The sequence below is a fragment of the Manduca sexta genome, chromosome 26 (genome assembly GCF_014839805.1).
Source record: "Manduca sexta isolate Smith_Timp_Sample1 chromosome 26, JHU_Msex_v1.0, whole genome shotgun sequence".
Classification (NCBI taxonomy): Eukaryota; Metazoa; Arthropoda; class Insecta; order Lepidoptera; family Sphingidae; genus Manduca; species Manduca sexta.
Window position 1 is genome coordinate 9,313,889 of NC_051140.1, and position 18,599 is coordinate 9,332,487.

General features: G+C 35.7%; 1 protein-coding gene across 2 annotated transcripts in view; it reads left to right on the plus strand.

Annotated features, from left to right (window-relative positions):
• The window catches only part of LOC115447509 (dual specificity protein phosphatase Mpk3), a 34,400-nt gene that overhangs the window by 2,652 nt on the left and 13,149 nt on the right, over window positions 1–18,599 (plus strand). For both annotated transcript variants that reach the window (XM_037443114.1, XM_030174610.2), the window contains exon 2: window positions 13,973–14,063. In XM_037443114.1, the coding sequence (XP_037299011.1) occupies window positions 13,973–14,063 (91 nt within the window). The remainder of the gene's footprint in view (window positions 1–13,972; window positions 14,064–18,599) is intronic.

The following is an 18,599-nucleotide window of genomic DNA, read 5'->3' on the forward strand; positions in this document are numbered from 1 at the left end:
GGTTGACGCGATCGTTTTTAACTTTTTTTTAATAAAACGTTTTAATGCCTAATTAAGATGTTTAGGTAAAGAGGCTAGATGAAGCTAACCAATGAAATGATGTAGGTAGATGGCATAATAAGACATTAATTCAGTCACACAATATTATAGCCTCTCTATTTTTGATATATGATAATAATTTCATATTATTTAATCTTATGTAAAGTTACTAATCCTCTTTGAAGTCGTAAGAGTCTGAGATATACCCATAGTTAAATAATAATAATGTAAAATAGATCTTGAACAAAGGTCACATCAACATTTAATAAATATTAATAATAAAATCAATTTCTTTGGTTTCCATATTTAAATGAAAATAATCTATTGCAAATGTATTGTAAGTACAATTTCTATGAGTTAATACCTATATTTCGTGCAAATTATAAGCTAACAGAACGTACGGGCGATGTAAGGAATCTTCGTTTTTTCACATTCGCGAATGCAAATCTTAGACTCCAATATTCGCAATGCGAATATCGGATTTTTAATATGCCGCCAAAAGACTGATCTTGCGTTTACGACCGATGATGTTAAAATCGAAAGTAGTTGATAGTGTAAGTAAACTCTCCGTGCTTGTTCGCTTATTGACTGAAGTTGATAAAAAAATGGGTCAATTAGTTTTGAGATTAAGGGCCCTATTCACAAGTAAATTTCATTTGACTGTTATCGTGTCAAACAGCTAATTTAGATAATACTCAACTTATGAGTTTACTTCAAAGTTCAAACAATCGTCTTAACATTTTCACAAACTTCGCGTGTATGATATTAAATGCTAAGAGAAGATTATATGACAATTTAAAATAGTACTTGACTAAATTATAATATTATTTAGGTACTGTAAATATTATCAATTGCATTGTTATTACATAAAAACATTCGCAAATAATTCGCATAGTCTAATGCGAGCGCAATTGAATATTCGCTACATGACTAAAGCATACAATTTCTTTACCCCGTTGTCCCATTGTTACGGCCTCGCGCCTTTATTAATGTAAGAATCAAGGGAGGGTTGGACTTGATCTCACTACGCCAGCTCAGTACCTGTTGGTAGGTCAGGATGTAACAAGGGCTGTTCAACTTGAATTGACGCTTTTAAGAGTTTTTTTTCCTAAATATCTTTAAACACGCCATTGATCAAAATTCGAGGTGAAGGTAATTTTAATCCACGTGGATTAAATTCATTACAGATATATTACATAAACTTATTTGTTTTCAATGCCTTAATTTCTATGAAAAACAATTTAGAATTAACTCGAACATCACCCAAAATAAAATAATATTCCGTATATCGAATTCGAATATAGTAATGTGATAAAACAGGAAGTTTTTGTAATAAATGATGGATACGAAAGCAATTATTATTTCCCGCTATTGAATTTTGTTGGTCGCTAAAACCAGTCATATCGGAAATATATACATATTTGGAATGTCATTAAAATTACGTGCTGGATTCTTCGTTACATTTTCCTGTACGGTTAGTTCTATGTGTAATCAGGTGTAATCATTTTTTTAATACATTGGAAGTATTAGGGCTGCTCGAATTATGCTATGGATATTTTTTTTGTTACAGCATTGATGACAGTTTTTTTTAAACAGTATTTATTTCAAGAACAATAATCATTTAATAGTCAAATCGATATTAGTATGGCTTGCCAAACGTCATCAGTTATGACCATCAATAATTTCTTAAGAAAAATATTTAATGAAGAGAAGTTTATAGATTACTAATTAGATTGGATGAGTTAGTCGTGTGAAACCGTCCTGTTGTGTTAGGTGTAAACATTTATCATCGCATCGCATTTAAAATATTCCATGTTCAATAGTTAATAGGTATATCCGTTTAATAAAAATATCTTCCAGAAATATTTATAATTTTTTATTGAAAATCGTATTTTATGACATCGTGATATCAGTTAAAAAAAAAAATAATTTGTTAATCTTTATTTCAATATCACCTATTACCGACGGAATTTTGTTGCTTAATAAAACGGTCACATCCTTATAGATTTGAAATAGAGTGATAAAAAATCTTTATTATAAGTATATGTGGTAGGTCGGCACTCGGCAGTCGGCATGCATCGTCGGATTGATTCGTTTAATAGGTGCCCGAGGGCTAAGACCGGTGGCGGAGGTCGCCAGTCGGGGCATCCGTTCCTCCAAACGTGGGAGAGGAAGTCGACTACTTATTGTGCTCTTCAATGCGAGACACAGATTAAATCGCTGTCGCTCCGTCCCTGCATTATGTGTGACGTGGGTTGTTTAAGACTCGGCTAATAGAAATGTGGATCGTTTTAAAAAATGAATTGTCTGTGGTTCTGGACTTATGGAATGTATAGTCATGACTCGCGAGTGTATAAATAGCAATGCAATCAATTATGTTACAAATGTATTAAATATTTAAGTTCAGTAAAACACGTGAAGAAGAATGCCGATCTGTGTATGGGATTCCCGAATAAATAAATTTTGAATGATAATGAAAATTACTCACAAAACAAGGGACAACGTACTTTGAAATAATTCAATTATCGTTTTATTGAATGTGGGATTTATGTACATTTAAAATAAATATTTTTATATTAACTTTGAAGTTAGTTTTGGATAAATATGATTTATCCCTAGATATTGGAGAATTGATAATTATACATATATTGATGGCAAACCATCAGAATTTAAAACAAAAACATCGCTATGGTAATATCTATCTTGGAATAATATATTATTGAAAATAAACCCGATCCTCTTTGTTTTTTTTAATAGCGATCTGATTTTAATACTCTACTTATTTTGTATCTGCTATTATTACTCGACATTGACAAAATCACCAATAAATAAACGTTAGCAGCCATAATATAAAAGAAGAAGAAAAATAAATCCCGAAAAGGATTCGTATCAAACAAGTATAAATAATATTAAAAAATATTTTATGTATACCTTACAGCGACGCTTCCCAAAATTGACGCCGCGATCCACCTAACAAAAACTTACAAATTCTAGACTAGGCCTTGGCTGTCATGAAATCTTTTTATACAAGAAGTATCAATTTTAGTTGCTTGACTCCTCTATCATTGGCAGTCCGGCTGTTTGCCCGGTCGGTTAATGTATTGTTATATATTCCAAGACCCACCCAATATTCCCTCACGATTTACTGGTGGATTAGACAGGTTTGAGAATTCTCTTTCACAAATCAAACGAAATTAACTGGACATACCGTATTTTTTTCTACTCCATGGCTTTACAGTTACGGTATATTATTAGCCGCCCTATTATTGAACATATTAAAGACCTAACTAATTACCGTCCCATAATAAATACTCTCAAATTTATTCCATAAAGACATTTATTGTAAATCCTGCAGGTTTTCCTATCGCTTGGAGTTTGGATCGACCGGACTAAGGAATTCTACACACATCCGTGTTTCTTAATGTATATTTATAATATAATTTACACAGGGCAACATCACTAAAAGAAATTCGAACGGAGTGTAATAATTTAACACACACACACACACAAACATAAAATGGATGATCAAAGCACACCGGATGCGTCTATGGTCCGGTCTTCGTGCGACGGAAGAGCGTCGCAATTTTATTAATAAGTTCCCGTTTCATTCACGTCCTGCCAATTTCAATTGCTTACATTATGTATAATAATAAACGGTTAGATCTATTAACAGGTTGTGCTTACATTTATTAGTAGACATTAATGACTATTTATCCTAACTTAGCGCAATAACGATAAAAAACGGCGTAAAATAGGAAGGATTGTATGATATCGTGTCTTGACTTATTAAGTGTTATGCACTCATCGTATCCACTAAATTCAGTATGTATTTAAATTAAACAGTTGTCTATAATTCATTTTCATCTACATTAATCTGATTCGTCCCATTCCAATTTATATAGCTCTTAGTTATTGCGTATTTTATTTAAACTTCCTTATTACAGTAGAGTTTTACCATTTACAAAACCAAAGTATTTCACAACTATAACGTAGCACCAGCGCGGCGCGGTCCAGAACAAACATGATTGATCGATATCCAATAAATAGTAAACAAGCCCATTATGATGTTCTTAGTATGGGCCGTTGCGATCGTAAAATAAATGGCACGTGCTTACGGACAGCAGGATGTATGCGGCCCACTATGAATGTAAACTCCACGGCATTTATAATGGCGGCGGATATCGCATCTGGCAACGCTGATGTGCTGGCCCATAGAGGAAAACGAAATGACTGAGGAAGTGGACTCTCGTAAAACTGGATCGCATCGGTTGCGTCGCGAGCGCGTGGAAACAATTATGTACGCCTCAACCCTGTGACTAACTTCTATCGGAATTTTCCTAGTCTAAGACAGATGTAAATTCCGATTTAACGGCCACGTACAACGAAATTAATACTTGCAGGTCAAAGACGCAAATTGTATTTACGATCTTAAATTCATTGTATATAAGCAAGGTCACTGCGGCTATAAAGAAATACTTAGTAAATATTAAGCTAAGTGGGTCCGACAAAAATAGATATTACAACAAAAAAATATATTTAATTCTTCTTTAAATTCTAAAATTGGTTAGCCAGTGCGTTATAAGATTTATTTATGTCTCATTAAATGAATCGTCGAGAATCCCATAGCGTGAAACGTTAATATGAAGTCGACCGTTTTTGGAATTAACCGAGTGTGAAGCGGCGGTAACAGCGACTTTGTATAATTACAGGCCACCTACGGTCTGCGAATCAACCGTGCCGTACACCAGATATGGCCAACTATGAACATAAAATATTATGTCATATGTTGTGTTCATTTTGTTTTTCGTCGTAAAGAATACCCAAATCTGTCCCACTCATAGAAATCCTTTACGGGGTTTATTACTTTTTTTTTATATACAATTATATAAGACGATTTATGATTATGTTTTGGCCAGTTTGAATGTTGTTGTTGACAGTCACATTTTTGTGAAAAGTCTAGCGTAGGATTAAGGTAACTGATCGATTTCGTTAAAACATCAATATTAAATGATTGCTAAAAAAATTATATTCGGGTAAATACTTATTTGTATTTTTTAGGTTCGTCGCTTATAATAGGATTACTTAAATTCAAGATCAATATCGTATAGGAATGTTTCTATGTTAATACATTATGATGAAATGTAATTTGGTATTGTTACGATTCATCTGATATTTTACATTATATTATTAGGATAACTCTAATATATATATCTATTATATTATATCAAAATACTAGGGTAGCTATGTTTTTATTTTTAATTCCAATCATCGATGTTTATCAATATATTTAAACGAAATAAATATGAAAATATGTATTGTATGTATTGTACGAAAACTCTGAATAGCAATAATGGTTGTTGTTTTATGTGGAAAATACATTCTGTAGTTTGTTTCTTTCTTCTAAAATAAAATCATACGGGCGCACTATACCACACAAAGATGGGCATTCTCCGACCCGACAAATAAATTGATCAAGTTTAATTTGTGTATTAAAATTTGAGTTATTCATTTCAAGAGTTATATCTGATGTAAAGAAAGTTCTATATCTTAAGAACTATTCTATTTACTGAATACAAAATTCTATATTTTACGTATATTCACTGGCTGAGGAAATATTCAGCAAACTCTATTAGTTCGTGATGCCTGGTTTTAAATGCTAGCACATGAAGTGTAGACGCTGAATGGGCGATTGTGTGATCATATCCGTGACATTGACTTTGATAATCGAATATTTCTCAAAATAAATTACGTAAGGAAATAGTTGTTATGAAATAGTTTTACCAAAATTATCTGTCTTATCACATATAAGACACTAGCTTTTGCCCGCGGCTCCGCCCGCGTTATAAAGTTTTTCAGGCTAATGTTTTCCGTTATAAAAGTCACGCTATATATTTTCCCGGGAGCCTATGTTCTTCCCAGGGTCTCAAACTGTCTCCATACCAAATTTTATCCTAATACGTTGGTTAGTTTTTGAGTTTAACACGTTCGGGCAGACCGATGCAGCGGGGGACTTTGTTTTATGATATATTTTTGTAGAACTTTTTAAGAGGAACAATCCCGTCATACATTATTGTTGCATAACTTTAACCGTTTATGCAGCGCACGCAACAGAAGCTCTCAAAACTAATAAATTGTCCCCGTTTTTGCATCATGTTTCATTACTGCTCCGCTCCTATTGGTCATAGCGTGACGATATATAACCTATAGCACTCCAGGAACAAAGGGCTATCCAACACAAAATGATTTTTTTAGTTCGAACCGGTAGTTCCTGAGATTAGCCATTACTGCTCTGCTCCTATTGGGTATAGCGTGATGATATATAGCCTATAGCACCCCACGAACAAAAGGCTATCCAACGCAAAAATATTTTTTCAGTTTGGACCGGTAGTTCCTGAGATTAGCCATTACTGCTCCGCTCCTATTGGGTATAGCGTGATGATATATAGCCTATAGCACTCCACGAACATAGGGCTATCCAACGCAAAAAGAATTTTTCAGTTTGGACCGGTAGTTCCTGAGATTAGCGCGTTCAAACAAACAAACAAACAAACAAACAAACTCTTCAGCTTTATATAATAGTATAGATTAACGCGGTTTTGTAAAGGCTTTTAAGAAGACAAGAATTCTTTTAATTTAGCAACTAGGTAATGTAAATAGCATGTCAATAATGAAAGACAATGCAATTATTTTGAGCCTACCTGTCTAAACAAACCACTTAAAATCTTGTACCATCGCTTTTAAAAAGTATAATATGTTAAATTATTGGCAATCTCGACAGTATAATATTATCTAAACACAGACAGAAAAAATACGAGGCTTCGATATCTTTTATTTATCCAATAATCATTTGAATTAGAGTTCGTTTAGTTATTGCATTATTATCTACTGTTCACAAACTACACTACAAATGCGAAGCATGAATCTCTCTATCATTCTGCCATTGTTTTGTTCCAACACTGATTCATTTCATCGAAATATTCACCGATCTTGTCTACAAGCTAAGGTTTTAGGTAATTAAATATTGCAGTAAGCATATTTTGTAGTCCTTCACGATTGCAAAGCTACATGAATTGGATCTCATAATATTATCAAATCACATGTGGTGAGTAGTCTAACACATCAGGCCGCCAGCCGCATAGACTGCGAAATATAGCCGTTGGGATACCTCTATTAATCGCGATTCAGTTGTATGTAAAATTAGTCTTATTGGTAAATTGACTTATCAAGAAATAAAATATCGGACAGGACTTTTACGAGACGGTTCCGTTGTAACCCTATGAATAACTATGTCGATTGTCGGTTCTTCTTTCTCATCTGGAGTCTGGAGTTTCCTTTATTTGTCACAATTTGTTAAAAAAACTGTCCATCATTTAGAAAATGAAGGAAATGGCCCTTATTACATTACTCCTAAGTAATTTTTTTTTAGTTTTCGACGCCTACAATTAAAAGTTTTAAGTTTACAACGAAGGTTGTTAGTGGTAATTCCAGTAAAACCAGAGCGGTATTTGGTCTTTGTATTATTTTTTAGTGAAAAACGTCCGTCAGCCCCAGTAGCCGCTACACAGTAATGTAAACACTGTCGCGGCTCGTGCGGTCATATTCGTAACATTGGCATTGACAGGTATACTTTTTTATAGCGTTGATGTAACTACGGAATGGTTGATTCCGCTCCGAGTATTGTATTCAGATTTTATTTGCACAATCTCGTCGCGGTACAGCGATTATTATGTATAAAAACTTAGTTGCGCCGTGGAGTCACGATGAGGTCGCCCAATTGTGAATAAAATGTTTAGGTGTTCTATATTCAAATGTTTTTTTTTTATAACTATATACATAATGTTTGTTAATGTAAAGAATGGGACCTAAAATAGCAATCTTTTTATTTTCCTCTCACTAGATAAAATGCATTCGTTTTTGTTACGGGGTAAAATTAGTATAGGTCAATAATCTGGTACAAACTCGACAATGAATTACCAGGTCTAATTAAAACATAATACGCAAAAATTATATTACATAGAAAAATATTTCATACACAGCAAATAGAATTAATGTAACAAATCCATAAGTATAATGTTTATTATACTTTAAGTCTTAGTAAATATTATTAAAAAACAGCATCTATTAGGGCGGCTTCTTTAGTTGGACGAGCTGGATGTTCGTTTGTCTGTACAAAGTTAGAATGAATTACATCGTGGAAATTATTTTGTTGAAGTTAGTTTTATTTGTAATCAATATGCATGTCACTGTCCTTGAAGTGATTAGTCACACGTCATATTGTGTGTTACTTTCGACTATATGAACAATAAGGCAACATAAAGGAATAACAGAAATTTATGTTATTGGTAAAGTTAAAAATGAATTTAATCTAATTATCAGAATCTCGTAAATAGTTTGTATTATTTTTGTTCATATTGAGAATTTTACTAATATATTTGGCTGTATTAAATAAATATCTAATTTATTGGGGAATCAATTCAACGATTCACATTTTCTGAGGGTATTGGATTAAAAAAATGTAGTGTAATAACTGGAATGCAATTAAAACATTTGTTAGAATTTCCCATTAGGAAAATCTTAGTAATCCTCTTAAATAGGATGAATTTCCGAGAATCCTTTCTTGTGTTTATAACGTTGCAACTTAATCACAAAACTTGCGTGCAAATTTACACGCGTCTACGTTCTAGATGACTCCACACCCTCTGAACTCCTGAAATTCGCACCCTATGCCCACTCGTCCCCTGTAATATTTTTAGTGCCTAGGGCAACAGGCTAACTGCGTGTTGTCTGTCAATCAGACAATGTTGAAAAAGTATTGAGGAAAAAAAATACATTATGGTGTTTCCTTCATGTTTTATTGGTACCGTCGTGTCGATACGAAGGCCGGGGAGCAGTCGATGTAGCAGCGTTGATACTGTTATCAGCGAAATTATCTGCCGTCCGCTGGCGCCATGTTCATTATCGCCTTGAAATCGAGCCGCCGCTCAATTACTGCAACATGTACCCTGCACTGACCGGCGACCGCCGCGGACACCACGCCGGCCCCGACGACGTGATATGACGTGAAATTATCATGACATGTACTAAGTGTTGTACAATAATATATTATTGTACGTCTAATAATTTAATTTGTATTTATCTCATCTTCTCTTTTGGCTTGTTTCTGTCTATGCAGTATCTGAAGGAGTGATTGACGTTAGGGAAACATTTCTACTATTTGCAGAACGTGGACATAATTAATGCAAATGTCGCCTACAACGAACGTTATCCTTGATTTGGTTCACATTCTTTATAAATCGTAGCACGTTTTCCACCAGTATTCGCCTATGATGAATTGTATGTATGTAGTATACTCATATATGTAAATTTTAGCTATAACCAAGTTGGTCCTTAAAGTTACAATAGTGATAAAATAAACCTTTCTTCCGTCTCCAAAATCTATTTTGGAGACGGAAGAAAAGCTTTACTCGCTGTTAGAATACACAGAACTGCCGATCCAGTCGATTCTGAGAAACTGAATCGATTCTAAATCCAGTGACGTCAATACGCCGGATTCCCGGAATATGTCTGAACATTATTTTATTTATTACTGTTTTATATAACCATTGTTTCCTTAACACGAATACCCAAAATTAAATTTTACGCGTGATCTGGCGCAGGTGGCTAAAAATACCAGGTGTGTATGTCCGGTAAAAATAGGATTATTTGCCCACAAAGTATGATACGATTGTTGAAAATATCTGGGCTTTGCACGCGGCTCGTGTCCGGCCGCAGAGCCGCAAGCCGCTGAGCCGGACCAATGTATTTAATTGATGGGAGTTTAAGACGAAGAGTCAATAGAGGCCCATGTGCAATCATATTATTTATAAGTCGCCCACTGACATTACTAAATTGGTTCAAATTGTCACAACAGGCTTGATTAAACTCTATTTGTGAACACATGACATGTTGCCAATAACGACGTTTCGCTTTCGCTACATTATTTTATTGAAACAATTAGATAAATATATTCGTAATGTGTAGCGGTTAATTTGCAGTTTCTACATTATGTGCTCGCGCATTGTGCACATTTAGATTTTCAGTTGATTCTAATTAGGTTATTGTCCCATTGTAAGAGTGATATCGCATTGCATCAGATCTCAACTGTAACACAGATGTAACCGCGGCAAGTACGTGACCGCAAAGCCTGTAAAACATTGGCCGCTTTCGTATCTATGGTTTGAGTTGGTGTTAACTGATAATTGATCTTGTCCCTGTGGACTGCATAAGTATACATTATAATTAATATTTGAGATGGCATGGCTAGTTTAAATCGCACAAGGTTATTGGTAAACGGTGCGAGGACGCAGGCGGGAGCCGACCCCCGTCTGCACCTGCCCGGTGCCACCTACGCGCACAGCGCGCCCACCCCCGGACGGCAGCCTCCGATTACCAAGTACCAACATAATACATTGTTATACAGTGTATACAAACCAAGACTTAATAATAATTGTTCCCTATTATACTACTTGCATAATATATATATATAAAGTATGCAATTTCCAGCCAAATGAGATTACTACGTTAACATTTTCAACGGTACTTAATAAAAAAAATTGACGTAAGCACCTTAGCAGTACGTATCGGTTCTAGCGGTGCTATTGTGCGACTGCTCACTAGAAACGCATGCTAACGTATTAGCGTATCGAAAAGGCATGCGAACCTCATTCATGATTTTCGTTTCGACCTCGGCGTGGCGGTAAATTTGAATATTTTAAAAGTACTCGTATCTAACTATATTTATGTATGTACGTCTTAGTGGATGTATACGGACGATCGTGGGCGGCCGGAGTGGGTGACGAGCGTGTGCGAACCGATCACGTTTATATCAAGGTGGGTGTAATGGGCTGAAGGACTGGATTCATGCGGCGAGGACGGATTTTATGGAGTCCTTGCTACCGAGGACGCGATGTCGGCGGCGTGCGGGGGAGGACCAGCCGGAGGGTGGGCGTTGTGTTTGCGAGGCGCGGGCGCGGGGCGGGCGGGGGCTACGGCGGGTTCATTGAGTGCGGCGGATGAATGGGTCGCGATGAGTCACCGGATCGATGCGGCGCCCCCGCTCCCGCGCGGCGCGCTAGTGCCGCGGCTGCGTGCTGCGAACACCCGCTCCGCGGCCCGCCAAACGGCGTTGCTACAAACATCATTTTATACCTGTTCTTCCTCTATATTATTAACAACAATGGAGGAGATCATAGCGTTACACATAACACAAGATTGTAAAAATAGCAAGTGTAAAAAAGATGTTTACATTTATACGTACCCACATTCATAAGACCTTGACCTTGTATAACGAAGTGACACAAAGCGAGCCAAAAGAATATTTCCAACCTACATACTATAATATTTTCTACTTGATTAAGATTCTGCTTTGATGGAATATCGAAACAGAATGTTGATAATTATAATTAATTATCAACTTAAATTTCAGAGTCACCTTAGCTTATCAAGGTAATCTATGTATACAAAGTGGGAAACACTTACCTCTCCCACTTTGCACGTATTCTACATACAATGCCCTATAAGAACACCATTAATATAATCTTGTTTAGCTATTAACGACATTATAGATCCGTCCGATTACAATGATTGATTATTCAATGATAATTTTTTGTGATTTGATACTATGACGTTAATAATTCCTCATTGGCATTAAGCGTTATTAAGCCATCGATTTACAGTCCGTAATGGCGAACATTACAATTTGAATATTAATTGTTTATTGCGTAGTGGCTGACAATAAATAGGTAGGTCACGGCTACTGTAGTCTAAAAGATAAACAATAGACAACATGCCAGAGATTTTAAGAAAACAATGTTCCATTTATCATTTATTAAAATCTTAAACGTATCAACTGTCCTAATAAGGGATTGGTGCTAGGAATTTTTTTTAAAATTAATATTTATTTTAAAAATATTCTCGACTCACATACCTACGTTTTAGCTGATGGCAACTACCGGTACCAATAACCTATTATAATTAATACCGAGAAGTAATAACTTAAGTATCAGCGCGATTTGAGTGGGATAAGTACGATATTATGAATAAAATATGAATTTATAAACCAGCTTCAAATTCTCGGCCTACAGTTAGAAATATTATTATTCGACCTGGTTCGTTCCACGGGCCCCGCTTTGTTGATAGTATCACACGGCTGTATAGAGTATAGGTGTGTAATTAGCCGGTCCCCAGAATCGACGGTAGGATGCGATGGACATAATGGGAGCGGAATTAGCATCACAATGGCGCTGGGCACGGACAACGGCGGCAGGAAGCGATGCGCCCGCGCCGGAAGCCGTCTGCCTGCTGCCTGTTGTCTGTTTCCTACGCGTCAGCGCTGACTGCTACCGGCTGCTGACCTGTATCCCAACCACTTAAACGCTTCTACTCATCACTAGAATGCCGTGCTCCAATCAAAGGCGAGCTGTATCGTCAAGCTGTCTTATAACTCAAGCTTGCATTTAATACGTATTATTTAGAATCGCTCGTCGTATTTCGAACATTTTATGAGTTTATCGGCTACAAAGTTTATTAATATAATTTGATAAATTTAAATTATGTTTATTTTTTACCTGCCGCAATGAATTCATGCGCATTCGTTTTACATGATTATTTTCCCGATAATTATAAATCCATTCACTAAAGCGGACTAGTTTTCAATCGTAAGGTTTAAAATATGTAATTAATGAAAGTAAATAAAATGCAAATCCAATACTGTTATAAACGCAGTGTTTTAACAAAAACACAATATCAAGTGTGTATTGAAACATTCTAATTGCTGATCGTCCTTGATCCTGGATATAGATCTGTCAATAAGTTATACCTCGCACCTAAAATGCCGATACATTGCCGAAACACCCACGTCGACGTGCGTGTCCCAATGGCAATAAAAAATGGCTTGTGTGGGTTGATTGTTATTTACTTTTTATTTTTTGTTGCGTCATAAGAGGTCGTAGCAAAATACCAAATAAAAATGGGGAGGATCATGAGGCGTCTAACCAGTAGCGTCTAACAACGCGCTCCGTATGGTCTTTAAGAATCTATGTCTGGTGATAGAATTATGGTGATTATTATCGTTCGACAGTTATCGTGACCACCTACCTACCTTATTAGTTATAATTAAAATATTAATAAATATTTAACTAAATATAAATTATGTTAATTGTGTTTAGTGTGATTCTGTGACTTGGTGTATATCATGATTTCGTGGCAACCATAACAAGATGTAGTTATAAATGGTATGCGGCATACACGATTGTATTGGGAAGGTAGAAACAAGTCCTAATGAGGAATTATTTGAAAGCGGTTGGACACCGGTTTACATCCCTGTAACTATATATTCATTATCTAATATCTACCTACAAACTACGGATTGAAACAGTGGAGCGCGTCACTGAATGGAAAAATATCAATGAGTCGGTAACGATGAATGAACGAAACCAAGTTAAAATTGAATTAGCAACTCCGCCTACCAGCGTTTGCTTCACCGGTTATCACGTATCTAATTATAATTACTATATGTACGAGCATGTAACGTACATGGAGCATGTATGAGAGATTGTTTTTTTTTATTTCACGCGTGACTCGCGAATCAATAAATGTTTGGTTATTTAGTATTCGGTTTGTGTTCTATAGATATTTTATTTTTGTTATTCGACGTGTCATTACTAATTTAATTAGATTTTCTTTAACATATTATGCCCTGAATGAGTGAGCATGAAATATTCTATTTAAAGTACTTACGCAAATATCTTAAACATAAATAAATATTTTTAATATCATCACATTAAAGATATTTTATATGGTAATTAATTCTAAAGCTTAAACAGGAAGCTGTGTTTACGATTATTATAGCTACAGAAAATAAATTATGAGTTGAGATAATGATATCTGTTCTCAGGTGACTTTGGCGAGTTCCGTCGATCGTATCCGGAATGGTGCAGCGAGGCGGGGGCGCAGCATGTACCACACCTGCCTCTCATGGGATTACGGTCTGTATTTACTACACAATAACAAACATTTTGCCCTGAATATCTATGTAGCGTCGGTTCACTATCATCGCATATTAGATTAGCGCAGTGCAACTATCATTTTCAATGTATTATTGTTAACAACTTTCGTCATAATTTTCATGTTCGTTACTTTGCAATAAAATACCTACCTATTTACTATTTTTAAGCATATAAGTATGCCAATTATGTACTGGTATTAATATTTTTTGACAATGGCAACTTCTGTACTATGCCAAGGCGTTCTCCGTATTGCATGAGATCTTCTATTTTTAATCGACTTCAAAAAGGGACTAGGTCTTAATTCGACGTGTACTTATTTTTAATATAATATGTTATCTTGGATCACCGTCACATGGTTGATTTGGAAAAATCTTTTTTATTCATTCACATCCACATTCACGCCCGAAGGGGTAGACTTTCCGCCATCGGAATTCCGTCTCACGATGTGATAGCAAAAAAATACATTTTTTCAAAATTAAGTTAATAACATATTCGTCATCAGTAAAAAGACGTATCAACATTTTTTACTCCGTATAAAAAGTAGAGTTACATACTTTTTCCTTATGACGGCAGAATTGTACCGTGGGTACATAAGTGATTATAGAATGATAAATCGTGATTATAATATTACAATATCAGATATTGTCATTGATAATTTCTGGTTGTTGATCTAAGTGTGTGAACGAGGAAAGTTGAAGAAACGCGCCGTGGGAATAAGATTTCATGCGCGTGAGAGTTTTTCTTTAATCATTAGGCGTACGTGGAAAAATTGCGACGGTTGTACGATTCCGACATTATTAGTAATTACACTCGTTTCAATCGCTTGCCAGATTGACCATCATTCCGGTACTTACAACAGTTCTGTCTCCATGTGCCTGATCTGTAATGCATTATCTTTATTTGATAAAACCCTAAAATAATATATTAAAATAAATATTTAAGCATATACAAGCATAAACCGGACGGAACGTTTGGTGAAAATGAATGAACAAATCCTTTTTGTTTTTGTTCCATTTTTTCTGCGCTAAACTATTAAAAAGCCGGTTTGTGAAACTAAATTCAAACTCGCGATCTTAGTTTTACTCAATGTAGCTATTGTTAAATATTGTAGTTTTATAAATTGCGTTATTTGCCCTCAAAACGAATGGATTCGATGTTCAAATTCTCCGCATTAAGTCTGCCGATGTTACTCTAGGCGGAGGCTGTTTTTTTGCGCTCACGTTTAATACCCGTACACAATACATACATATATTTTGTTATATATATTATATCATCGCGATTGGGGAACATGGATTTATATGTGAAAACACCTGAACTTTGATCAAAGCGTGGGCCGCCCGCTCGGACCAGATCCAATCGAATAAATAAACGATTTCTCAGTATCTGCGGTGATGACAGAGGAGGTTAGTCATCACTTGACGCGGGTAGGTTTAGCACGCTGACTTCTTTGTTCCCTCCAACAGTTTACTGTAGCAGCTATATTTATTATCGTGGGCTTGGTGAGTGCATTTTGCACGTGCTAACACGCTTGCCGGCTGCCGCAGCATCACTCGTCATACATATACTTAGCTATTGTAATGGCACCAGTTTTGGACACTTACAAAGGCTGAATATTTTGTGTTAAAAAATTAAGATATATTTTCGTGTTTAGGTTAAAAGGGATGAGTTAAATAGTAAAATATAACCGTATCTTACTTACCATAGTGTTTTTGTACATTAATAAATTGTTAAATGTAAAACCCGAATGATCAAAGTTTTTTAAGATTATCTTTACGCATCGATAATTAACACTTATAGGTGCAGTAATCAACACCCTGGTCCTCGACGGTAATTAGCAAGCGTAAAAAAATCATAGACAGAATGATTGCACTGATACTGAATGTTAAGATAGGTCCCTTTATAATCTATATGACAAGGATCGCAACCTAGTAAAATAAATTAATTTTCGTATTTATTGAATTTATTACTTGCTTATAATCAAGCCATTCACAAGTCTTTCAATAACATTTCTAAGATTTGCAAAAAAAATATGGAAATAATACATACCATCCTTTTATAAACAATGATTAAAAAATAATACGAAAATTTAATTACCTATTATTATCTAAGTACCTGTAAAAAAAGTAATTTTTCGTTTTCTGGAGAAAGGTCTTTTATGAACGCCAATAGTCATCGGCAGCTTTTGGCGCCAAAAAATAGCAGACAAATTCTTAATTCAAACCGCGCCTTGTCAAAGAGAGAAAAAAATCTAAATTCCAAATTTCATTGTATTATTCCCGTAACAATACCTAAAATATATTTTATACAACTAAAATAATGAACAAAAGAAATTCTCAATTTTTAAAGTATTGTATTATAAGAAATAGGTATTTTTCACGAGAATACTCAGTAAAACTAAATTGAGTTTAAACAGCTGTTATTGTAAGAAAAATTTGGTGAATAGCATTGAATGTTCACCGGATAACATGAGTAAGTATGATATCTTACCTCTACTGCTGAAAAATTTAAATAAGGGTTACATACTTCTAATTTGTTTAATTAAAAAAGAAAAATGTTAATCACTGGTGTCTGTCGAAGACTGGGTGTCACTATGTTATTCCATTCATTTGTATAATCCATTTGTTCAGTCGAGATCTTCATTTAGTACGATTATGTTAAATGCGCCTATTTGCATGTCGCGGTGATGTATAATAATTCATACCTACATATGACATGACAAACAATACACGCCTTGTTAAGGAAAAATTCCGACATTGTATCGTATAATGTATAATATGATTCACAATATCCGTGTGCCATCGTTTCAATGACCGACATCAACATAACTAGAAGGTTACGAATGTACGGTTTGCGCGTCCGGTAATAGCGGTAGTCGGTACGTTCGCTGCGCCGCTCGACTCGTCCGTCTCATAACTTTCCACGGATTACGTCACCTTGAACGTAGTGCATTGCAATCGACACGTAAAAAGAGTTTGGTTGGTAAACTCATTCATCATTATGATGTCGGTTGTCTCAGCTGAGCCGCGCCGGTGTGAGCCGCTGCGAAGCTGTGTGCGTGGAGTGCACGCCAGTCGGCACTCGGCACACACTCACCTGAACACGTAATTGGTGTATTGCAATAGAAACGGTGAGACTTAGCGTTGCGCTGAATGGAACGCGGCCCATTCATGTGGCGGCGCGAATGCGGTACATGCGGCCTGCGCGCCGCAACCTGCACCGGTCGCTATTCAACTTTATTTCTTGCATAACAATAAATATTCGATAGACACAGACTACGCGGAGTAATGAATTACCTACCGTAATGAATGACCGTTTGTTAACATGCGCTTATGAACGGGCAGCGCAGCCGTCTGTAAGTAGGTAACCTACAACTTGGGATATTAAGTCCTGGCATTCATTTTTCGCCGTCTTGCGAGTTGTGACTACTGTTTGGCGCGAACATACGATAATCATAACTGTTATTTATTTGCTTCAAATTTTAAATTTCAAATTAATACTTATTAGATATCACTTGAAGTGTTTTGGGCCTAATGAAGTTATCGCGAGGTCAGAGAGAAGTTATTTTAATTAATTATTAAAACAATGTATTCAATTATAAAAGAGTTGCGTTCTACACTACTTGCCTAGTAAACATTGCTACAAGTAAAAAAGTGTTATCAATATCTGCCTGCTATAAAGTGGCGGCGTCTTAGTGGCACAAAACATTTTGGTTGCTTATATGCATTAATTATTACGATATTAGATATAAGATAGCCTAATACTAATTTTACGACTGAATAATTTTGAAACGCTGTACAGGTCTGTATCTCGTGCCGCTAATAATATTATGTGTGTACTGTGCGTTAACCCTAACACTGAGGCATCAGGCAATCCTCAGAGACAACCATACACATTTCACACAGTTTGAAGTATGATTGGCTTCGCTATAATAACAAAGCGTATCAGCGATACTGGTATCACACGTCCATTCGCCAATTGGAAAAGTGGCGGATAAAATGTTAAAATCCACCATACTCGAATGTTAACGCCGCGGGCGCGTTAATCGGCCCACGCGTTTTCCATTTAGATTACATCGTCTAAAAATAATAAGCTTAAGTAATGGCTCGCAAAGGTCGCATTGTAGGTAGATATTGTATATTGTAAGTGTTTTCGGAAAATGCCGGCGCCTTAGCGTGCACCGTACGCCCACGAGTGGTGTTTTGACAACGCCCTTTCGAGCACTAGTACCGAATTCAATGTTCTATAAATAGCCGCGTACGATTTATGGCGTAAATGTAATCACGCCTACGCGCAATGATCGCGCCTCGTCACTCCGTAGTCCGTACCTATCTACTGTCTAAAAGCCAGTTCAAATATACTGTGCGATGTTAGTGTTGGATTGTTTTTCGCTTATCACTTTCGCGCAAATTATGTTACATTTTGAATTTTATAGGGTGTTAGAATTTTACTTAGGGATTTCCATCAAAGAAGCTTAGAATCTAGATTAATCAATTATAATAATTAAATGTGTTTTAT